The 24026-nt window shown below is 38.6% G+C and overlaps 2 protein-coding genes across 35 annotated transcripts in view; one reads left to right on the forward strand and one right to left on the reverse strand.

The window, feature by feature from the left end:
• Positions 1-3585: 3585 nt before the first annotated feature.
• COPS5 (COP9 signalosome subunit 5) lies at positions 3586-20656 on the reverse strand. Of its 5 annotated transcripts, none has more exons than XM_049103756.1 (9): positions 20609-20656; positions 20128-20517; positions 17687-17921; positions 16064-16189; positions 15295-15360; positions 14629-14714; positions 9550-9661; positions 5934-6082; positions 3586-3824 (listed from the first exon to the last, which is right to left on the reverse strand). In XM_049103756.1, the coding sequence occupies exons 2-9, from the start codon at positions 20268-20270 to the stop codon at positions 3740-3742; spliced, it is 1002 nt and encodes a 333-aa protein (XP_048959713.1). In that variant the 5' UTR covers positions 20271-20517; positions 20609-20656; the 3' UTR covers positions 3586-3739. The 5 variants fall into 5 exon arrangements, with proteins under 5 accessions (XP_048959713.1, XP_025333704.1, XP_048959712.1 ...); XM_025477919.3 differs by having other exon boundaries at positions 16061-16189; positions 20609-20655; XM_049103755.1 differs by having other exon boundaries at positions 20128-20626.
• Positions 20657-22280: 1624 nt separating this feature from the next.
• CSPP1 (centrosome and spindle pole associated protein 1) overlaps positions 22281-24026 on the forward strand; it is a 177504-nt gene continuing 175758 nt past the window's right edge. For 23 of the 30 annotated variants that reach the window (XR_007406979.1, XR_007406981.1, XR_007406977.1 and 20 more), the window contains exon 1: positions 22314-22446. The gene's annotated coding sequence lies outside the window, so the exon portion shown is untranslated. Of the gene's footprint in view, positions 22447-22607; positions 22627-23155; positions 23274-24026 lie in introns of those variants that run through there. The other 7 variants (XM_025477911.3, XM_025477912.3, XM_035708378.2 and 4 more) reach the window with 5 other exon arrangements.

The raw sequence follows: 24026 nt of genomic DNA on the forward strand, positions 1-24026 counted from the left end.
TCTGTACCTCATCACTCATAGAACAGTTTTTGGAAACTCTGAATCTCTGCAATATGTAGTACTTCAACTCCCAGTTTCTGTGACTCATTGTATAGTTACTTCTGCTCTTGCTCTTCTGTGTTTATTTTCAATATGGCTGCACTTTTGGGCAGTTTATTATTATATTGTGCAATGCAGTGATTTTTCAAAACGCTGAATACCAGGTAGTCATACTAATTTGTGACAACAATCTTCAGACTTGATCCCTAAAATGGAGTGCATGATGTTTGGTCTCAGAGCTTATTTTCCAAGTTCTGAAACAAATGGAGCACAAGCAGTTTCTCTTCCTATTGGTTTTTGTTCTTGGTAGTACTGCTGATTTCAAAATAACAACTTGTGTGGTGTTTTGGTAATCAATAAATAAAACCTGTAGAATTAAGTACTCACTTCATAATTGGATAATGTAGCCAAAAAAATGGTAGTAATGCATAAATTCTCGATAATTTCCATAGAAAGTACTGTTGAATTGTTTGGAACAAAGACCTTAAAATATTTAAAATATCTGGACAATTTGGAAAACCCTTGATTCTAGGATCTTGCTGTATGTCCCCTCCATGGGTCTCAATCCCCATTCTCTATCCACTGACTTCTCTTTTTCTATTCCAGTTGGTGCTCTGGCTCCAGTCTTATTATTTGGACACTGGGGTTAAGCTTTTGATGACGAGTGACATTTCCTGTATATTATCACCAAAGAGCTGGAGAAACTATCTCTGAACAAAAAACAGTCTTCACTTAGAAAATGCTCTTTTCGGCTCCTGAATAGCTCAAGACTGTAAGATAATATTTTGCAGGAAAAGACAATCCCAATTCACAACTTAGTTTTCATGATGGTTGCGCTTGAACCCCGATTTCCTAAAAGCTTTTTTTTTTTTTTAAAGATTTTATTTATTTATTCATGAAAGACACAGAGAGAGGGGCAGAGACACAGGCAGAGGGAGAAGCAGGCTCTATGCAGGCAGCCCAACGTGGGACTCGATCCCGGGGCTCCAGGATCATGCTCTGGGCCGAAGGCAGGCGCCAAACCGCTGAGCCACCCAGGTATTCCCTCCTAAAAGCTCCTTAATGTGAATTGGAGCACTTGTGCCCAAAGTGATCATGATACATTATAAAAATGTACTTTAAAAATATTTGTAAAGGATCTTGCTTTTTTAATAAAGCAAGTACATTTAAAACAAAATACACATGCTCCTTTCAGTCATTTTAGTTTGGGCTGGACCACTGAGTAGAGGGGACATTGTTGGTTGCCTCTGTATTATCTATTTAACTTCAGTGTGTAGTAATTATTGCAGATTATTGGCCCCATTCCTTCCTCTAGGCGTGGCCCTTAATTGGTCTAAACCAGTCCTTAAATATAATTTCAGGGGTAGGCTCATAGTCCACTAGACCAGAGTGAACTCTGAACCTTAATCTGACACTTTACCCTAACTGGATGGTGGGGTGTGCAGCCAGTTTAGGGGAATACAGCTTTAGGTTTAGGTTAACATGTGGAGGGCAGAGCTGAGAACCCTTAACAGGAAGCCTAATCCAGTTGTGCCTAAACCAAACAGGATTCTGGACCCTGGAGTGAGGTAAACCAACATGTTTTTATCCTTTAAGCAACTGTGTGTGTGTGTGTTTATCTCCAATCAATGCATCATAACTGAAATGTGGAGACTTCTCAAAATGAGTCCAATTAAGTCAGGACTGAAATGCTTTCTTTTCCTAGTAATTCTGTTATCATGGGCATTTTGCATCACACCAAGGTAATGAATTTGTTTAGATAATGAATGTAAAATTAAATGTGGATAGGAATCCCTGGATGGCGCAGCGGTTTGGCGCCTGCCTTTGGCCCAGGGCGCGATCCTGGAGACCCCGGATCGAATCCCACGTCGGGCTCCCGGTGCATGGAGCCCGCTTCTCCCTCTGCCTGTGTCTCTGCCTCTCTCTCTCTCTCTGTGACTATCATAAATAAATAAATAAATAAATACCTTAAAAAAAAATTAAATGTGGATAAAGGTAAGCCTTAGAATGAAAATTGCTAGTATGTTTTCATGGTGACTGTCAAAAACTTTAACCATTCAATCCTGTGAATGAAACTTCAACAAGCTTGTCCAGTGTTCCTAAAGGTGTTGCTGAAAAGGCTATGGCAGTAAATAGATTTTGGCTGCTCTTTGGGAGTAGTCATTTTTTTTTTTAAAGGGTGTAACAATGGAGGGGAGGTTTGAATCATTTAAAAACAGGGGTGCCTATTTAAGAGAGATACAAAAGGAGGTGTTCCTGGGTGGCTTCGTTAACAGAACATAAATCTTGACCTCAGGAACAGGAGTTTGAGCCCCACATTGGGTATAGAGGTTACTTAGAAAAAAAAAAAAAAGGCATTTCAAAATAAGACCAAAATACTAATGTATCACCAACTGTCTGAGAATGTATTTGGATACTGTTAATGGGCTTCCTCATCTTACCAAAGACTATGTAATTGCTAAATCCAATGGAAAACTTTAGGCGTTGTTTTCCCTGATGTCTTGGCAGCATGTCAAGTCACTGGTAAATTACTTCTTAAAGTTTCTTCTCAGCCTATTTTTATAATTGATGCTTCCATGATTTGTCTGGTCTTTTCACTCTTTGTTTTCCACAAGTCATTTCATTTGCTTTCAGCCAGCTCTCACCCTCAATCTCTTAAGAGTACTCTTAGAAACATCAATCTAGTACATTTCTGCTGTTTAACTCTTTAACATCCTATTGATGTTAGAATAGAAGTCCAAAGCGCCTCTGCAGAATCTACCCTCATCTTACCGATTAAAGTCATCTCTTGTTATGTTCAGGTCTGAGTATCAGTTCTTTTTTTTTTTTTTGTTTTTTGAGTATCAGTTCTTGAAGGTACTAGGTTCTTGCTCTCTGCCTCTGGCCTTCTACAGGTTGCTATCTACATTCTCTTACTCTCTTGCCTCCCCATTATGCTTTTTTAGCTAGTCCTCCCATCTTTCAAATTTCAGCTTTATGTTAGGTCACTTCCTTCTGGAAGTCTGCCTGGGTAACTCCTCCCTGGTATAAGTGTTCCTCCTGAGTTTCCTAGCACACTGTTTCTCCCTTAGCTTTAGCCTCCATGGTAGGTTCCATGAGAACATGACAGTGGCCTTGTCTCTCTTGTTCAGAATTATCTGCAGAGTAAAATGGCCTATGCAGTAAAGGTACTTGGTATATTTGAATGGATTAGATAACCTATGTTAGGTTCTGTCTTAAGTTATTTAATTTTTAGGAAAATAATTTATGATGTGACATGGTTAACATTTCATAAGAACATAAAAATGTTAACATTATATTTTTACTAATGGACTACCAAAAGAAGGTATAGGTGAATTGAAAAGTGGCTCTGATAATCAGTATGGCAAATGAAGTGCTGAAATTCTTCAACTTAGATGGGCATGACTCTTTTTTTTGGGGGGGGAGGGCAAGACTCTTTAAAAAAATAGGAAGGTTCCAATAAATGTTTCTTTCCTTTATATTCAAGAACAGTAAAGGATACTTGGAAAATAATGTAACGACTTCCACAAAATAACAAAAGAACAATTTCATTTTAAAGAGTTTTATTACACGATGTTAATATTCAGGACACTTCAGAGCACCTTATACTTCTAATCAGTTTTGGTAACTGGTTTTAAAGTGTTACTTAAGTATTTTTTCTTATACTGGCTTTGAGTCAAAAGTACTACTTAGTGATTGTTTAAGAGACGTTAATTTGATTAAACAGTTTATCCTTAATAACCTGAGACATCAATCCATGGATAGCTTCTATGGTAGTTTTACAGCTGGAAAGAAAAAAACACATCACATAATGTCACAAGAACTGAAAACTGTTTTGATCATGCAAGTCCCCCCCCTTTTCCATCCTTATACCCCCAATAATTTTCATTTCTATTCATACTCCAGAAACCACAACAATTTACAGTTTACTCTGGTGATTTTTAGCCTTCTACATGTCTTTTAACCATTTCATTCATTACACTTGACCCTTGAACAACATGGGAATTAGGGGGATACCAAATCCTCTACACAGTTTGAAATTCATATATAACTTCTGACTCTCCCCAAACTTAACCACTAATAGCCTAGTGTGGATGGGAAGCCTAACAATACCATAAACAGTTAATGAACACATATTTTGTATATTACATGTATTATATACTGTATTTTTACAACAAACTAGAGAGAAGTACTAAAATCTACATTTATATTACTGTACTGTATTTATAGAAAAAACCCCATGTATAAGTGGGCCCATGTAGTTCAAACCCACACTGTTCAAGAGTCAACTGTATTTACTAGAACCTTCTTGAGAGAAGAGTGTAAAATTTGATATAATTCATAACAGTTAATTTTGTTACTTATCAACAGTTTTTGGGAAAAGTTCTGTCTTGGAAAGTGACTGAAATTATATGTAATTCATAATTATAGAATAATTCCTAAAATATACTGAAATTTGTTATTCCTTATTATTACTTAGAATAATTAAAAAAGAGATTATAAAGAATCCTATGCTTTTTTTCTGAAATAATCACAAACATCCTTCAAATAGAGTTACAGTGGGTGAGATTTTAGAACAGATAAAAAATAAAAAGCAAAAAACAATAAAACCCCACACTATTCAGAAGAGATACAGTTCTTATGAAGTTATCCAAAAAAAGGAAAATTTTCTACTTTTGTACTACTACTTTGGTCTTTCCTACTTTTCTTTTTATGTAATTGGAGATATAACCATTGTGAAATTTTTGCTTGTTAAAGAACTGAGATATAAATGTAGATAAAGTTACAAATCACAAAGAATATATAGATGAGCAAAAACATACACTTAGTCAAGGTACCAAAAATGAGACCTAATATTGAAGAAAGAATTTTTATCCAGGCCACTAGCTCTATACCTTCTAAAAACTCAAGGAAAATAATGAGATAATTTTACTCAAACTGGCTTCTGCTCCTGACACATTTTACCTTACCTTCTCTTTCCTATTGACTAGTCCAGTTTTTAAGATACCAAGGTATCAGTCTATATAGATGTCAACATTGTTTTTCCTTACTCTCTGCCCCCTAATTACCATATCAAATTTCAAACTGTTGTGAAAAGTAAATGTTATTTAGGTAGAATTCCCAATCTTCTGCACCTGAATGGCCACCTGATTATTTCCTAAGTTATCAAGAGAACACATTCCAAGTTTGTTCCTGAAAAATTCCTGGTAGTGAAATTTGGGACATTAAATCACTGTATTTAGGATAATTTCAGTACAGAGATGCAATCATTTCTGTGATATTTAGGGACTTAAAACTTCATAAAAATGTGAAATTTTATGAATTTGGGAAAGCTCAACATAATCCCTCAAGAGATGATTTAGAATAGATTTGAACATCCTTTTGTAGAATTTTTTTTTTTTTTTTTTTTTATTTATTTATGATAGTCACACACACAGAGAGAGAGAGAGAGAGGGGCAGAGACACAGGCAGAGGGAGATGCAGGCGCCATGCACTGGGAGCCCGACGTGGGATTCGATCCCGGTCTCCAGGATCGCGCCCTGGGCCAAAGGCAGGCGCCAAACCGCTGCGCCACCCAGGGATCCCGAATTTTTTTTTTAATAAGATCCAATGATGGATTGGTTTTCTTTATTACACTTTCTAGTTAGATCTAGAAAACATGATTGGTAGTTTTTCATTCTATTACTTAGATATTTAAGCCTTTAATGTTTTTACCTAAATTCTCTAAGTTATAATTTGCATTTGACAACTCTTAAAGGTCCCTAAGAAGTTAATATTCAGGTACCATTCCAAGTTGTAAGTAAGCTGAAACTTAAGGAGTTCGAATCCTATTATAATGTGCAAATTTTGAAACAAAAGGAACTATTTAGGGGCAGGAATAGATTTGCTCTTACCTGTCTCTTGTAGCTTTGGCAAGTTTGTCTTCAGACTTTCTGTCATGTGTTTCTAAACCCAACATGAAACTTCCTCGTCCCAGCTGGGCTTCTGACTGTTCTAATTTTTCAGACAAATCAAAGACCTGACCAGTGGTATAGTCTGCATTCTGTAGGGGAAATGGTATTTTGTTAGTGTGTGTGTGTGTGTTAATATATACATATGTATTTTTTAATGTAGTTTTTTCTATCTAGAATGTTTCATTTACAAAGAATTCCAACATGAAATGTGTGATGGTCACTGAAGAAATCACATTTACTTGTAAAAACTGACTCCAGAGTTCAAGCAGTTCAAGTGTAGAGTTTTCCCCCTTTTATAATTTTAAGATTAAATTTGGAATTATTCTTTTTGACTCATTAAATCTAATATTTGTTATTATGAGAGGCTTTGAAGTACACAGGCCTGAGTCTCAGTTGTGGCTCTGCTACTGATTAGCTGGGAGGCCTTGGGAGAACTCCCTTACTTTCCTGTGCTTTTATCGTCTTCTGAAAATGGGAAGAGGACAATGATAATTTCTACATAAAGGTTATTGTGAAGACTAAATTAAGTAATGTATATAAAGTATATAAAGCTCTGAGGACTGTCCATTACACCTGGTAAAGGCTTAATAATTGTTAGCTAATTTTGTTATTTGTTCTTGTTGAAATTTCAGCATTTAGTATGACAGTTTTTTAATGAAAAAAATGACAACAATTACATTTTAAACAACAGAAAATGAATACAGGGAACTAATTTCTTAAATCAGAAAAGATGTCATTTTTTTTCATAAAAAACTGTCATCAATTACATTTTAACAGAAAATGAATACAGGGACTAATTTCTTAAAACAGAAAAGAACTTTTTTTCTGGTAGCTTTTGGGTTATATGCTTTAGCTAGAGAAAGAGATGCACTGAACATTTATAATTTTTTTTAATTTTTAAGATTTTATTGGTTTGAGAGAAAGATTTTAATGGTTTATGAGAAAGAGAGAAAGAGTGTGTGTATAAGAGAGGGGAGGGGCAGAGAGAGTGAAAGAGAAGCAGACCCCGCTGAGCAGGGAGCCTGATGTGGGGCTCCATCCCAGGACCCTGGGATCCTGACCTGAGCTGAAGGCAGATTAATTAACCGACTGAGCAAACTGGGTGTCCTATAAATTTTTTCTTAAGATGCTGCAATGTACCATATATACAAACACAAAAAAGAAAAAAATAGAACCTTTTCTTGATTATTAATGACCTCAATAATCACAGGCTGAGTAGGTAGAGCTGTTTGCCTTTACACAAAGGTTCAGACTGCTCTGGTCTTAGCGTTTTCTTCCTTTGCCATCATGTGTCACTTCTGGCTCTCATTAGTATACTTGCCTCTAAGGAAACAACTCATACAAAGCATTTAGCAGCATATGGCACAAAGGAAGCAATTCATCTTTGCTGTAATGATTACTTTCTTTCCTTTTAATTTGCTACTTCTGACTGTTGAGGTTATGAAATAAGAACAGAAAGCCTGTCAGAGCTCTATTTAAAATCACAGAAAGGGTTGCCTGGGTGGCTCAGTCAGGCTAAGTGTCAACTTGTGGTTTCAGCTTGATCTCAGGGTGGTGGGCTTGAGCCCTATGTTAAGCTCCATGCTTACAGTCTGCTTGGGATTCTCTCTCTCTCTCTCCCTCTCTCTCTCACACACACACACATATGCTCTCTAAATAAATAAAACCTTTAAAAAAATAAAATCATAGAAAATATGCTTAAGGGAGGCCTTTTCCTATGAACCACACAAAAAATAATAATAGCTTATTGAGGCTTTATTATATGCCAGGCACTTTGTTAACTGCTTTATATAAAGAATTTCAGGGACGCCTGGGTGGTTCAGTGGTTGAACGTCTGCCTTTGGCTCAGATTGTGATCCCAGGGTCCTGGGATCAAGTTCTGCAGCAGGCTCACTATGGAGAGCCTGCTTCTCCCTCTGCCTGCGTCTCTGCCTCTCTCTCTGTGTCTCTCATGAATAAATAAAATCCTAAAAAAAAAAAAAAGAAAAAGAATTTCATTTAATTCTCAGCATTCTTCGTGATGTAGGGATTATTATCACTGAACCCCAAAAAAGGCTCAATCTCATTAAATAACTTTCTGAAGGTCACACAATTAGTAAAGTGCCAGTGTTGTTTTTGAACTGAATTTATCTTATACCAAATTCTGTGGTTCTAACCATTATGCTGTACTACATACTATGTGAGGGGGCCCTCTTAAAAAAAAAAAAAGGAAAAGCAACTGTTAATGACTAAGCTCTAGACAGAAGCTTGTAAAATATTATGTTAGGTTTTAATGATATATTGGAAAAAAAATCACATAGTGATTTTATTTTTTGCTGCCTAGTATCTGCTGCTACTTTAGTTAATGATATTCTGATTTCCTTCTGGGGACAACTCTTCCTAATTCTTAGTCCATGTGCTCCTGTAAGAGTTTTTTCTTTTTCTTTTAAAGATTTTATTTATCCATTCATGAGACACAGAGAGAGGGGCAGTGACACAAGTGGAGAGAGAAGCAGGCTCCATGCAGGGAGACCGACGTGGGACTCGATCCTGGGATTTCACGACTATACCCTGGGCCGAACGCAGGCACTAAACCGCTGAGCCACCAGGGATCCCCTGTAAGAGTTTTTTCTACCCTAGCCCAGCTGTGAGGTACTTGCCCTGGCACAGACTGTCATGGTGTTCATTCTCTTGGCCCAGAGAAGGTTTAAGGATGGGCATGTGACCTAAATAAAGCTCAGACACAATAGACGTTTTGCCTGTGGTTATGCATGAGTATGTGTATCTTGACCTTCTCTTTTGAGCCTGAAAGTGAGAAACTGAGAGGCTGGAAGGTCTGAAGTTAATCTTGTTTTCTTTAAAAAAAAAAAAAGATTTATTTAGTTTATAGAGAAAGAGCATGAATGGGAGGGTCAGAGGGAGATAGAGCCCCAAGCAGACTCTGCACTGAGTGCAGAGCCTGAGCAGGTGGCTCAATCTCATGCCCTTGAGATTAGAACCAGAGCCAAAGCCAAGAGTTGGATGCTGAACTGTAGGGGCCACCCAGGCACCCCTGCTATATTGTTTTCACATGAAGCCCAAAACTGAAGCCAACTGACATGAAAGCAAAGCTGAGACAGAAAAACCAAGACCTTAAAATATTGTTTGAATATAAACTTGCTATACCTGAAGTAAGTCCTACTCCTGAAGTAAGTCCTACTTTGCTTAAAAGATTCTTTTTTTAGGCCATTTTGGTTTGGTCTCCTGTCACTTGTAACTGGGGTCCTACCTGAGTCACCTGACAAAACAAAAAGCAGTATTTGCATTTTTCTCTCTGTATCTTTAAGGCAGGGGCAGATTTCACCCTCATCTGGCCACATGTATTTGTCATTTGGACTTCGTCTGAATGGTATGTGACACAGATCTTGGCTTGGCCTACTATCCCAATCCAGCTCTGGTCATGTGCAGAATCTGACCCCAGCCCTAGTGTCTTGGCCAAATCAGATACAGCTTTTCTATGAAAAAAAGTTTCAGATATTATATAACTTATGTAGCTTAGATAAAATTCAAATGCATCCCTTGGAAATAGAGTACTTACAGTAAGCAAACTAGAGGAACTCAGTGTATTCACCCAGTATTTATTCCACAAAAGCTCAAGCAATTTGCGATCCAATGAGGATTTGAAATATGAGACTTCTAAGGCATAATATCTATGAAACAAAAGGACACATTTAGTAAGTAAAATTAATTAAAATTCAACCATATCATATAAGTTATGGTCAAATTTAAGTGAATTACATTTTATATCCACATAGTTATGTTTTAGTTTTTAGTCCAATAGAACAATAGGTAACCATGGTTTCCTTACTCTTCAGAGGCGTGGTTTCAAATCTTCTGTTAACTGAACTTTCTTGTATTATATTTCTTCCCGCTGTAGAGCCCAGAAATTCCCCAAAACTTATCAATAACCAGTCAACACTTCTGTATGACATATGTTTATCCATGTTGAGTTCATAAATTCTAGCCAATAGCACATAAACTTAATGTACTGCCTCTGTAGAGTCAATGATAATTTTTGATAGGCTTTTTAAATACTGAAAATGACATGTGGCTTTCCAATTTCTCCTTTTCTAATCTCCTAAGTAGGACCTATTGCTTTTTGGGAAAGCAAACCTTAAATTAGAATCATTAGGATGCCTAAAAAAAATTAAGAACATCAACAACAACAACAAAAAATACTGCTTCCAGGGTGCCTGGGTGGCTCAGTGGTTAAGCGTCTGCCTTTGGCTCAGGTCATGATCCCGGGGTCCTGGAATGGAGTCCTGCATCAGACTCCCCACGAGAAGCCTGCTTCTCCCTCTGCCAGTGTCTCTGCCTCTCTGTGTCTCCCTTGAATAAATAAAATCTTTAAAAAAAAATACTGCTACCAAAGGTGCCTATTTTATAATCAGTGAGAGCAAGAAATGTTTGGTTACATGTATTGAAAATATGTATTTTTAAAGTAATAAATATTTAAATATCTCACTAGGTTCTGTACATCAGTGGATATGAAGAAAGGGGACTTTTTTTTTTACCTTAAGGAGCTTACTACTATTTATAGGAGAGATGTGGTATGAATCCACAAAATTAAATGTAATGGTATATACTAACTAACAATAAGTGATGTTATAGTCATGTATAAAATTAATCACTTACCAATTAAATGTTAGAGATAATGAATACTCTTAATGTAGACAGAACTGCTCTAGAAGCCCTAGGAAGAAGGCAGGACTGAGAGTAACCCTTACATGAGTCCATGGTGTAGATATGTTGACATCAAGGAGGGCATTAGGCAGGGAAAATTGACTCAAAAATACAAAAGTCATGAAAGAATAGTAAGTAAATGACTGGACAGTTAAGCAAGAGTAGTGTAATTATGTGAGGGGAAACAAGAAAGCTTTGTTGGGGTCTATTTGGTGGTAGATATTACATAAAAGGGTATGAAATTTAAACTGCATGGGTAGGAGGATGGGTGAAATAGGTGATGGGGATTAAGGAAGGTTCTTGTGATGAGCACTGGGTGTTGTATGTAAGCGCTAAATCACTATATTGTACACCTGAAACTAATATTATGCTATATGTTAACTAACTGGAACTTAATACAAACTTAAAAAAAAAAAGACATTTAAACTTTATTTTCTAGGTAGTGAGGACTCACGGAAGGTGTTTGAGCAGAGCAATGATATGGCCAAAGAGGTGTTTTAAGAAACACCTTTTTTTTTTTTTTTTTTTTAAGAAAGCTGGCTTGTGATAGGATGTGTTGCAGAGAAACCAAATAGTAGGCAGGGAGACCACAAAGGATACTATTGCAGCCCAGCAGATGTGAAGAGGGAAAGGCTCAGACTCAGGTTAGTGATAAAGATAAGGACATGTGGACACAATAAGAAATGCTTGTTGATTCAATTTGGGAGTGAAGAAATAATAAAGAATAAGAATTTAAGACATCAGAATTAAGTGAGGGTCTTTGCAAGGTTAAGATACCTGTGCAGGTCTGAAGAATGATAGGACATGGCTAATGAAATGTGAAGGGGAATAGTGTATTTCTTGAGCACCTATTATTTCTTGGGTGCTTTACATATTCTCATTTAGTCCTATAACCATACACACAAAGCATTTATTATTCCCAGTCTATAGACAAACATTTAGAGACAAAGACTCTACTCAAAGCCATATAACTAGTAAGTGATAGAGAAAGGATATGAAAAGTTGTATCATACATCCAGACTATAGACATTAAAGAGTATTTAAGAAGTGAGATCCTAGGAGTATGGGGATTAGCTATCGGGACAGGATGAGGGGCTCAAGTAGAAAGGTCAGCCTTAGAAAGAAGGAGGTTGTATCTCTGATACTTGAGGAAAAAAGAGATGAGAGGATGAATAAAGCAACAGATATTTGGATTTATAAAGGATAGAAAATAAGAGAACTCAAATGAGGTTCTAGAGTAAGAGTTTGTTTTAAAATTTATGCATCACCTTAATGTAATTGCTGTTTTAATTCCACAGGTTGATGCAGTGAAATTTTTTGTCTAATATGTAGTGATTAGCTGCACATCTCAGTAGTAGAGTTGAAAACAAGAAGAACATTCAAAATTATTTGTGGAGCTAAATCTTCATCTTCTGTAGGGGAAGTCAATAATAGATACTGCCTAGGACTGAAAATCAACAAGTAGCACCATCAGCATGTTGTTTGAAGATACGGGGTAAATATTTACAGGAATAACTATAATAGTTTCAGTGGCTGCCTTGGAGAATGAGAAAGGGAATGGTACAAAATTGTTGTTTTTCATAATTAAGCGTCATAGAACCATTTTACTCTTTAAACCATGTTCCTACATGAATACTGACAACATATAAGCTAACTTAAAAAAAAAAAACCAACACTTTGTGTCCTATTTTCATTAAGGTTCTTCAAGGTTAAAAATATTTAATATCTACATTATATTCTATGTTTTAAACAGACTTTGTGCAATATTTGTGGAATTTAAGGTAGGAAAGAAAAAACAATGTAAACTGCAAATAATACCTCATCACTAAATAATTTAGGAAATGGATCTATAAGCAGTCTGCTTTAAACCCCTGCTCTTTCGACCTGGCACTATGTTTCATTAAAGATTTTAAACAAAAATAAATTCTTATTTGCCCTATGAAAAAATTTATTTTCTCTTATTTAGGAACTGATCCCAAGAGAACATTTTGGAATATCCTAGCAATTCCAGGTTCAAAATTCTAGACTCTAGCAATGTAGATAACTAGAAAGTGGCTATTCTCCAACGGACTTGTATTTCAGTAAAATAGAATGCACAGACTGCCTCAGTCTTGTTTCAAAAGTTACTGTTGGTAGTTGAGAAAAGTAGTGTAGGTATTAATGGTGTAAGCTTTTTCTACCGCTATAACTCAATATAAATGAAAAAAAAAATTGACTATTATTCTGAGAAAGTATCACAGCAAAGGTGTTTCCATGCTTAGGAGCAATTCTCTCAAACTGGAATGGTTTAAATTTTTTTTCCAGTAGGGCAAATTATGTGATTTATTTCCAAGTCTCTAACTGAAAAATAAAAAAGAATTTTTTCCCAAAAATGTCAGGGATGACTGATATATTTTAAAACTCAATTTTAGAAATTCTAGAATTTTCTAAAAATTTCTGAACAGAAAAATAAGAGCACATGGGTAGTCAAGGTTTTCCTAAAGGTTGGATAGGAACTATGGAAAAAGGGTACCCTAGATAATCATTTAGGTAACTTTTTTGGAGGGGTGCCCACCCTTCTATATGCCATGCCCTGTTTAAATGTTAGGATACTGTGGTGAACTAAGTCTACTGTCATGAGGTTCACATAATGGAATCAATAGCAAGAAAGCAAAAACTTAGGTGGTGACAAGTGCTAAGGAGAAAAATAAAGCAGGGAAACTGTAACACAGAGTGATTGGATGGTGTTATTTTAGACAGGGTGACCAGTGAACATTCTGTTAAGGTGATCCTTTTTTTTTCTTTTTTTTTTGTTAAGGTGATCCTTAAACAGATACTCCATGACTGAAGTAGTTAGTGAGCCTCATGGAAATAAGGAATAATTTTCCCAGCAGAGAGAATAGCGTGCAAAGGCCCAGAGGCAGAAAGCTGCCTGGCACATCTGACAACCGTTAGGAGGCCACTATGGCTGGACTGGAGAGAGCAAAGGTTTAGTGATAGGAGATGAGCTCAGAAAGGTAGTATGGACAGATCACATAGGGCTGTGTAGCCCAAGGTAAGGAGTATGATACAGGAAATCATTCTGGAGAAGGAGGAATTTGATCTGACTTACATTTTAACAGAATCAGTTTGGCTGACAAAAGACCTTTAAAGGGGTGAATGGAAGAAGTTGGAAGCCTAGTTAGAAGGCTAGTGCTTTGGTTCAGGCTCCAGAATGTAGTGGGTGGGTCAATGTGAGGTGGCAAGATATACTTAGAAAGTGGAGAAAACCATTATCATTGGTTTAACACTTTTAAAAACTGAGATGTAATTTCATGTACCTTAGCCCTCACTATTTTAAAAAAAGTATATAATTCTTTTTTTTTTAAAAAAAAAAGTATATAATTCATTGGTTTCAGTATGGCTTCTTTAAATTTTGGAGTGAAAATGTTTACGATGAAGTTTTGCTAAATGGAACTTGAGGGGTGCCTGGGTGGCTCAGTAGGTTAAGTGGCTGCCTTCAGCTGAAGCCTTGATCTCGGGGTCCTCAGATAGTCAGGGAGTCTGCTTCTACCTTTCCCTCTGCTCCTTCCTCCTGCTCCTGCATTTTCTCAATCTCTCTCAGAAAGAAAGAAATGAATGAATGGAACTTGGGACACTCTGTGGGCTTACGGATAAGGTAGTATCAGGCTGGCCCTGAATAAAACTTCTTTCAGTTGTTAATTTCATTAATGAGCCAAGTATCTTGTACATTGATATGTTTATGGTTGTGTGAAAGGTAAATAACATGTTACCTTAAAACAATTATTAATAAAAATTCAAACATTATCCTATCAAGTTTTATATTCTTCCTACAATTTTAAAAGGATTATGAAATGCATTCATCTGAACTTTTATTCTCATCTGTAAAATTAGGGGCTTGGACTAAGATTTCTTACGATGATTGTGGCATCAGATACATTTAAAAATGACTTACTGTTTGCAATGTACACCAAAGTCTTCTATTTTATTTAGTGGGATAGTCTGGTACTCAGAAGGTCCTTCATCAGGGGGTTTGTAGCCCTCAACAAAAATGAAGAAAATAGAAGATTAAAAAAAAAAAAGCCACATATACACACACACACACAGAAAAAAAAAAAACTTTCTATGCAGCTTTCCATTTATAGAAACATTAATTTTGAGGAGCCATGTATTGAACTTAAACATTCCAGTACAAAGTATATATATATATAAAATATATGTATATATATTATATATTTATATATTGCTTTTACTTTCCCTCAACCCCATTTGGTGGTTGATGGTTGGATTTGGTTTACAGATTCATTTTTCTTGTCCTTAGAGGATGTACACATAGGTTAATATTTATTTCAGATTACAGGGAAGGAAATAGATGTATTAGCTTGTTTGTGAAGTACCTGTCAGAATGTCATGGGCACAAAGAGACTTATTAACAAATAAAAACTGCTTTCTTAGCAATATATAGCACAAATGTGTTATCTTTCGCTTAAGACAATTTGTGTTGGTTGACTATTTTGTAAATATTATCAAATTGTTTTAGGACAAAAAGAATATTAAGCATAACATGACTTAAAAAGGAGTCATTTAAAAAATTAAAAGGACTTCGAATTTTAAAAATTACCTTTGGGTATGTCCTAAAGGCTCCAAGATTCACTTTCCCTGCAGATATTGTTCTTGTTGGGTCAATCTAAAAGAAACATATATTTATCATCTGCTGGTTATAAAATTTTTATATACTTCCATTTGTTTAAACATTAAACTTAGAAATACATATGATATATATAACACTATGCATGCATACGACACACACACAGACACACACACACACCAACATTGATTAAAATAATGAAAAAGGAATAGAGTAGGAAAGAAAATAACCAAACCAAATACCAAAGAAGTTGAATAAAGTGGTTGAGTACAGAATTCTCATAGTTAATAGAAATTATATCTAGTTATTATACTATTGAAGAATGTTATTTGAAGTTTTGCTCATCTCTTTTTCGAAAGTTTTTTTATTAGATGAACAATTTCTACCTTTCTCATAGTAATCTGGATTGCATCTAAACCACTCTAAGCATAGCAAGAGCTGCTCTATCAATTCCTGAGTTACTCAATTCAGTCAATATTACTGAATGCCTACTATGTGCAGAGAACTGAGACCTAGGTGCTGTGATCACCTTCATCTTACAGAGTGGGGGAAGAGTTGCAGAGAGGTTAGTTAACTTGTTCAGACATAAGTCCCAGCTTCTAAGAGGTGGAATTCAGATACAATCCTAGGTATAATGACACCAGACTGTTGTGCTTTACTACAGTTTTTATTTCTCAGTGTACTTACTTAAATAATTCTTCAAGAAGAACTTAATAAGACTGGTTGCAAAAATACTTACTACTACTGCTACAAATGGTTCCTGGAACTGCTGATTGAGCATCTGAGTACTAACATCAATTCCAGAAAGCCAGCAGCCATAGCCAGGATGGCTATGATACCAGCCAATTGCATTTTCAAGGCGGCCAACCTAACAAATTAAGAGGACAAAAAAGATTGAGGTTTCTGTTTAATTTTAGAGACACTTGTCATTTATTTGTTTACATAGCACTATGGTAAAATAATAGCATGCAGAACAGTTGATAGCAAATGTGGCTTTCAAGTTAAAAAAAAAAGATTATTTTGAATAGATAATACCCAAACTATAATACCTGAAGCTTCAACAAGATACTAGTACAGTAAGGTTATTCAGTATCCTTCCCACCTTTTCCCTCAATAGCCAGTTTTTCAGCCCACATGTTACCTCTATAGCCGGCTGCTTACATACCTATCTTGCAGATGTATTTTTGCATATATGTAAGTTAATAGAAACACACATAATGACATACCACGTACAGTGCTCTTTGTTTTTTCAACTCGACACAATATTGTGGGGTTTGTTCCATGTAAATAAAATATACAGATAATTTTTTAATTTTTTTTTCTTTTTTCCGAAGATTTTATTTATTTGTTCATTAGAGACAGAGACACAGGCAGAGGGAGAAGCAGGCTCCATGCAGGAAGCTCGTTGTGGGACTCGATCCTGGCACTCCGGGATCACGCCCCGAGCTGAAGGCAGATGCACCCAACTGCTGAGCAACCAAGGCATTGCAATTTTTATTTTTCTTAAAGGCTGGTTTGCATTTCATTGTATGGATATACCATAATCTATTTAATCAGTTTTTTTTTTTTAAGATTTTATTTATTCATGAGAGACACACAAAGAGAGACAGACACAGACAGAGAAGCAGGCTCCTTGTAGGGAGCCTGATGTGGGACCTGATCCTGGGACCGGGATCACGTCCTGAGCCAAAGGCAGACGCTCAACTGCTGAGCTACCCAGACGTCCCAAGTGTACTATCTTTTTTTTTTTTAAGATTTTATTTATTTATTTATTCACGAAGACACACAGAGAGAGAGACATAGGCAGAGGGAGGAGAAGCAGGCTCCATAGAAGGAGCTTAATGTGGGACTTGATCCCAGGACTCCAGGATCACACCCTGAGCTGAAGGCAGATGCTCAACCACTGAGCCACCCAGGCATCCCTACTTAATCAGTTTTATACTCAGGAACATTTAGGTTGTTTCCAAATTTTGGTTTTAAACATATATCTGATACTGAGTGTGAGAATTAAAAAAAATTTTTTTTTATTGAGATATAATTGATGTATAACATTGTATTAGTTCAGGTGTACATCATGAATCACTATATGTATGTACTGCAAAATGATCATTATAAAAAACGTAGTTAACATCCATCACCACACATTTGGTACAACTTTTTTTCTCTTATGATGAAAACTTTTAAGATCTATTCTCTTGAGTATGGGAATTTATTTAAAAATATCCATGCTAACCTCTTACACATTTTACATAGACACTGTTGAAAATAAAATATAAACCTTATGTAACGAGGATAGTTTAAGTTTAGAAACTCAAGAGTCTCCATGAGACTCTTAGAATTACTGAACTTTAAGCAACATTTTTACCTGTTTGGCGTTTTCGATATACGCAGCCATGTACTCATATGCAGCAGCCTGAGCATTTACTCGGGTTTCAGTGCCCTCTACAGGCAAAGCAAAACTGTCCATAATGATCATGGTTTCACCGTCCACCTTTCCCAGCATTAAGCCCATCACTTCCAGGTTGCCTCCTGATCTGGCATGCATCACCATTTTCAGTAGAGCCAATGCTGAGATTTTGCAGTACTTAAAATAATGGTGACTACAAAACAAAAGTACAGCACAATTAACTTATATAAAACACAATTTCAAAGATAGTTTTTGTAAAGAAAACAAGTATTGAAGGAACTTACAGTGATGGGAAAGGGGAAAGAGTGTAGAAATGTGGGAAAGAAAAGGGAAGTAGAGTTCTTGCAGGGGGCTGGAAATGAAAAACATGTTGGGTCCTGCAAAGTATTTCTTTAGGGGAAAAGTATGAAATAGTTTTTTAAAATATGCTGTTTTAAATATGCTGTTCAAGTAGAAAGGAATTACATAGAATTCAATAGACTTTTTCTCCATTAATTTTGGAATCACCAAATCTCTGATTCTGAGTCTAGTTGGATGGTTGTGCCTAAAGATTCTCAGGCCTAACTTTCTGGCCTGACATCCAAATGTGGGCTCTGACATCCATCTGATTAAGTTTGAGTCTTTGCCCTGCCATGCTAGCTGTTGCCTAGAGACAATCACCTCATGCCCACGCCTTAGTTTCCTCATCTGTAAATAGGAATAGGTCACAGATTTGTTGTTAGGAAGAAATAAAGTGAAATAATTTACATAAATGCTTATCTTACTACCTCACACATACCAAAACTTAATATTAAGTGCTAGCTGTTATTAGCCTTAACCCATCTTTTACTCTCAAAGAACAGTGTGTTGTTTCTTTCTGTGTTATCAGCCTCAAAATGAAAAAAGTAGCTCTAATATCTTTAGTTCTGTTTTGATCACTATTTAAAAGTTTGTCATATGTATATGTGACTAAACTACTCTTGAATAAAATTACATTTTCCGTTTCACTGATGCAGCTCAAGATCGCTGGGATGAACATAATTAGAGCCGCAATCAGACAATAAGGCACACGGATAGTTTTCAAATATTTGGTAGTCTATAGTATAGCAACCTTAAATGCATAGCCTGTTATAGAGTTAAGCAAACTGTCTTTAATAATATGGTCAATGTGTTTAAGAAGCCACCCTCCCATACTTTTTTTTCCTTCTTCTTTCCTGAGAAGCCTTTTTAAGATGTCTGCCCACAGATTTCAATCACAACTGAAAAATATGGAGACCTGGTCTTGGGAGTCAAGACATGAATTAATCTTGGGTCTTTATTCACTGGGGAAAAGAAAAAAAAAGTTATTGTGCTCTTATTACATACATTGTAGACCCTTTTTAATGCATTATCTCATCTAATCTTTATGAAATCACCAATGGGTGGGTCTAATTTTCTTTTTACAGGTAAAAAATGAAGATACATAAATTTTCTAGGGCCAGTCAACAAACTAGGGACACTTGTGAGGTTTGAATTTTAGTCTATTACTCACTTAAGAGTTCACTGCCTCAGTCTGATCATGAAGTAAGTTACTCGTATTTGCTTATTTTCTTATTTCCAAAAAAGGAATGAAAATACAGTACTGGGTTGTCATGTAGACTAAATAATATATTATAGAAATTCCTAAGCTCAGTGCTCAGCCCATATTAAATACTCGATAAACATGGAAGAATGTTTTGTTGTTGATCACTGCTGTCCTTTCTATCTCTCCATTTGAAGACTGCTCTTTTTACTCTCCCTTAACACTAAGGGTAAATGCTGTGGGTAGAGTCCTTCACTTGTCATCATTCCCAGAGACACAGGGCATTTGCTAAGGGGCAAACAGCTTTAAACTCTATTGATAAAATTTCTAGTTCATGTTAACTGGTGGAGTAACGTTTTGGGAGCCTGGGTGGAGCCTCCTTGTATCTGAAATAGTTATCAGCAATCAACAATCGATTTATAAATGTCTAAAAGATGGCTTATAGTTAGAGACGCCAGGGCTGACTTGGCTTTTGAAGATGGGTGCAGTCTCCAGTCTCAGATAAGCTAGAGGTCTCAACAAGGTGTATATCAACACAAGGCTTAAGGCAGAGTGTGTGGCATATATATGACAATATAGATATTGAGAAATGAGAAATTATAATCGTTTGTCCTTTACCCTTACATCCCCTGGAGGCAAACGGGTTAAAGAGACAAGAAGGGGAATCGAAGCAAGACCCAGGAGAAGGGCTTTGACTCTACTTGCGGAGAAAAAGGTGGACCCAAATTTCCCGGGTGCATATTCTTCTCCCTGTCCATGAAAACACTAGCTTCCCACCCTCTGCAACTCCCACTCCCCTGGGTGTCCTAAACTCCCGCCACCCCTCCCATCCCCTGCGTCTCGCCAGGGACCTCCTCACTCCTTAGTCCAGGGCTTCGCCGCCAGTATTTCTTGCTGCTGTTTCTTGTCGTATTTGTAGATTTCATCGATACTCTGGGCTTCCTGCATGTTGTTGGCCAATTCCCAGGTTTTCTGAGCCATACCACTCCCGGACGCCGCCATCGCCGTGGAATCCGAGAAGCTGTCGCCTCCACAACCAAGACGCAACTTTACTCGGCTAGGTTCCTGGGTGTGGGCTTCGGACCCTTCCCACCACAGGTGCAAACTCGTACTAATCTCTCGAGGCAGCCATGACACCCAGAACCGGAGGTGAAGTCAGTACAGACCATTCGGGGATGGCGGGAGCGCTTCCGGGACGCCACGATACAAACAGCGGTTACATAATAGAGACAGAGGAATCCTCCTGTGGCTGAAACGAGAACATATTATCTTAGAAAATTATATGCGCGCATTAGGACAAACACAATGACGGAGCGTGAGAATGGTATAGCCTTCCGCACCGGAAGAAGGGCACGGCAACGTTATGCCAGAAACGAACGGGTCCTCTTTGTTCGCACTGCGCAGGCGCGGCCTCGGCCATATTAAAAGTGGGTTAGCTCTTTAGGCTGTGTTGGGGGAAAAAAAAAGACCTGTTTTCGTGTGGGTGTGTGGGTACCTTAAACAAAATGTTTGTTGAAAGCCTACAAAAATAAGGATGTCTGTGAAAAACTTGAGACATAAGCAGTTTTGGATGCTGGTTGAGACGAAGATACACCTGGCATCCCAGTTTACTTCCAGATGAGTCACTGCACATGCGTAAAGTTCAAAGGACCCTTGGTTGGGCTCTAAGGGTCTCTTAAGACAGCAGTTCTCCGGCATTTCAAGAAAGCTGTGGAGACTCGTGGAAGGCTACGACAGGGTCTTTTGTCGTGTTTGTAAAAATTAACATCTGTATGAGCTCTTAGTGTTTTGAAAAGATCAGTACCCAGTTCTTAACAATTCGTTTAAGGTGTGAGACCACTTCCTATCCCCGAGGCCAAATTAATCTCAGCAACTTTTTTTTTCCCCCAACAGTTAATGCAGTGTTTAATTATTTCACTTATTTGCTTGCTTGCTTCATCTTTAATCATCCTGAAACTTTGCATATGTGGTCAGCCTTGCTTGAAATACTCTCCCCTGGCGGTTGTGTTGTCTTGTTTTTTGCCTGGGAGCTCAAATTCATCTTCAAAAACAGCTCAGGGATCTCTACCATGAAATGTTGACTTTTTCCGCTCTCCAATAATGATTCCTTTTAGATGTCTCTAAATGTCTGTAGGTGCTTCTAGAACTGTTACGTTGCATTGTAATAATGTATTTATTTGGATTTTTTTCTTTTCACTAAAAGCTTAAGAGTTCAGGACGCGGCTCTGGGTTGTGTCCTCCACTCCTAGTACGGTACGTGCCAAATAGTTAAAAACATTAGAATTATTGAATCCACATCCCTGCCTGCAGTTTCGACATTAACTTCCATTTGAAGAAAATTTGTTTTTAAAACCCTCTTACAAAGTAACTTAGGACAAAGCATTCTTAGTTCCCCTCTGCTGGAAAGCTAGAGATCTCTTTTCTCGTGTGGCACATGGCCGTTCAGTATTGGGGGGAACCGAACATGTTGAAATTAGTAATAAAAAGGGGAATCCTGGGTGGCTCAGTGATTTAGCGCCTGCCTTCGGCCCAGGGCGTGATCCTGGAGTCCCGGGATCGAGTCCCACGTCGGGCTCCCTGCATGGAGCCTGCTTCTCCCTCTGCCTGTGTCTCTGTCTCTCTCTCTGTCTCTGTCATGAATAAATAAATAAAATCTTAAAAAAAAAAAAAAAAAACCCCAGGACAAAACATTGATGACCAGACTCCAGGAAGAGGAGAAATACGCAGGGGAGGTGTGCAAACATTTTTTCCCTGTCACCCCTATCTTTTTTTTTCCACGGCGGCTGCGGCTAGCAATGCGGCTAGGAAGGTCTAGAGGGGCTAGAATCGATTTAGCTTGGAAAGAATTTCTCATGGTTTAACAGCTCCCACTACAGACCAGAGGCACCAGGCAAAGGGCCAGATACAGCCAGCCTACGTGTAGGCGAGCCTGCTGTGCGGCCTCCGGGGCGAGAGGGGGCGCTCCGACTGCGCGACGGTACCCCGGCGGCCGTCGTGGGGGCGGGGCCGCATTCGCCGTTGGGAAGGGCGGGAGGAGGGCTCGGCTTAAGAGGCGGAGCCGGGGCCGCTCGGCTTGTCACGGTGCTCCGGTGCGGGGCGGCCGTCGCCACCTCTTCGGCCTGCGGAGAGCTTCCCTGGGGCTCTGTGCGTCGTCCCCAGCGCAAGCCGGCTCTCCTGAGTAAGCGTTAGGCAGCCGCGGAAGGGAAGCGGGCCTGGCGGGGTGTGGCCGGGGTGGGCGCGGGGTGTCCCTGGGCTGGGTTGGCGGCGCGGGCGCGGGGGCGGAGGCGGGGGCTCCCGGCGGCCACGCCGGCCGCGGAGCCGGACTTCGCGGGTCTGTGAGGGCGGCGGTCCCTGTCGGGTGAGTCCTCGTGGCCGCCGGGCCAGGGGCGTTGCCCGAGCTGCAGGGTTGAGGTCGGGGTTTCGGGGCTTCAGGGCGGGGGGCGGGGTCGGAGGTACAGAATCCTGGTCGGTTCGGCCGGGGGCGGTGCTTGGTTCCTGCGGGCGGGGGTCTCGCTGCTGCCCGGGGGCTCGGGGGCGGCGTCCCGGGGGCGCGGGCTGGGCTCTGCCGCGGCTCTGGGTGCTGTGGAGACCCGGTTGCCTGACGACGGGTTGACGCTTCTTAACTGGGCCGCCACCCACAGCTCCCGCGCGCCTTCCCTACCCAGCAGCTGGCTCTCCGCTTCGGGGCTGAGTTTCCCGGAGCACCTCCCCCCCCTCCCCCCCCCCCCCCCGGGTGCTGATTAATGGTTAACGTTTATTGAGTGTTTGTGCGCTCGGCGCGGTTCTCAGCGCTTTGCTTTGCAAGGAAAATTTACTCCCGTTACCACAGCCCTGTGAAGTCGGTGCTGGGTCCTTGAGCTCACATCTCCTCGTTGCCTTCATTTTAGGATTGTTATCTGGGATTTGGATCCAGTTTTCAGTAAAAGTTAGCAGTGGGACTCCTTTCTCGAGAGAAGTTGGCTCTCAGATTGTAGGATTGAAGAGTTTACCTTGCATTTCCGGGAGGTAATGCAAACCAACACTCTTTCCAGACATTTCTCAGAAAATCCCAAGAATCTAATAGCAACCAATAAAAGTTTGTAAAAACTCAAATACCCTCAGAGAGGTTCTATTTTATATGAAAGAATGGCATATCTTGTTGACAAGCAAGAGGGAATCCCACGGACACCAGTAAGATGGTGTTTTCTTTTTCTTCTCACTAGGAGGGCACAGACTTTGTGGTGGTTAACTAGCTGCTGAAAATACTCCCTAGGGATGAAATTTTAGGTCTCCTGCGTACAGATGACCTTCTGAAAGGGAGCAGATGGTTTTAAATAGGATAAATTGAAACAGAATGGTTTCAGCACAGTTTTTTTCCCCAAATGAAGTTCTCAGATAAATGGGACTTTCTTATTACAAACTTGGAGATTTCAGATTATTCTTTTAACATCATTCTGACTTGCATTCCCACTGCTCTATTGAGTGGAAGGCAAAGTTGAGTAAGTATTCTGGTAATTTTGCATAACCTAAAGGCCATCTAATTTATGCTTCTGTTCTTTGTCACCATTAATGAAGGTGCTAAAAAAACTTAATTGTGCTTTTTATATATTAACTCTTATCTGTATCCTAACACTCAACCTTCGTCTCCCCCCGGTTACTTGTTAGCAACATTTACAGAGATTTGTCAAAATTTGGGTGTGCTTATGGAAGCAAGTTGATCACATGGATGTATTTGCCAAGAGAAAATGATTAAGTACCTTTCATTTGGTGGAAATATCT

This window comes from Canis lupus, chromosome 29 (assembly GCF_003254725.2).
Source record: "Canis lupus dingo isolate Sandy chromosome 29, ASM325472v2, whole genome shotgun sequence".
NCBI classification, from domain to species: domain Eukaryota; kingdom Metazoa; phylum Chordata; class Mammalia; order Carnivora; family Canidae; genus Canis; species Canis lupus.

Excerpts from the sequence above, each read along its gene's own strand:
- COPS5 (XM_025477919.3), bottom strand. The coding sequence starts at position 20,270 with ATGGCGGCGTCCGGGAGTGGTATGGCTCAGAAAACCTGGGAATTGGCC. Across the intron at positions 15,361-16,060 it reads AACCATTTGTAGCAGTAGTA|ATTGACCCAACAAGAACAAT; the intron begins GTAAGTATTTTT and ends TGTTTCTTTTAG. Across the intron at positions 6,083-9,549 it reads GTTCCTCTAGTTTGCTTACT|AATGCAGACTATACCACTGG; the intron begins GTAAGTACTCTA and ends TTTCCCCTACAG.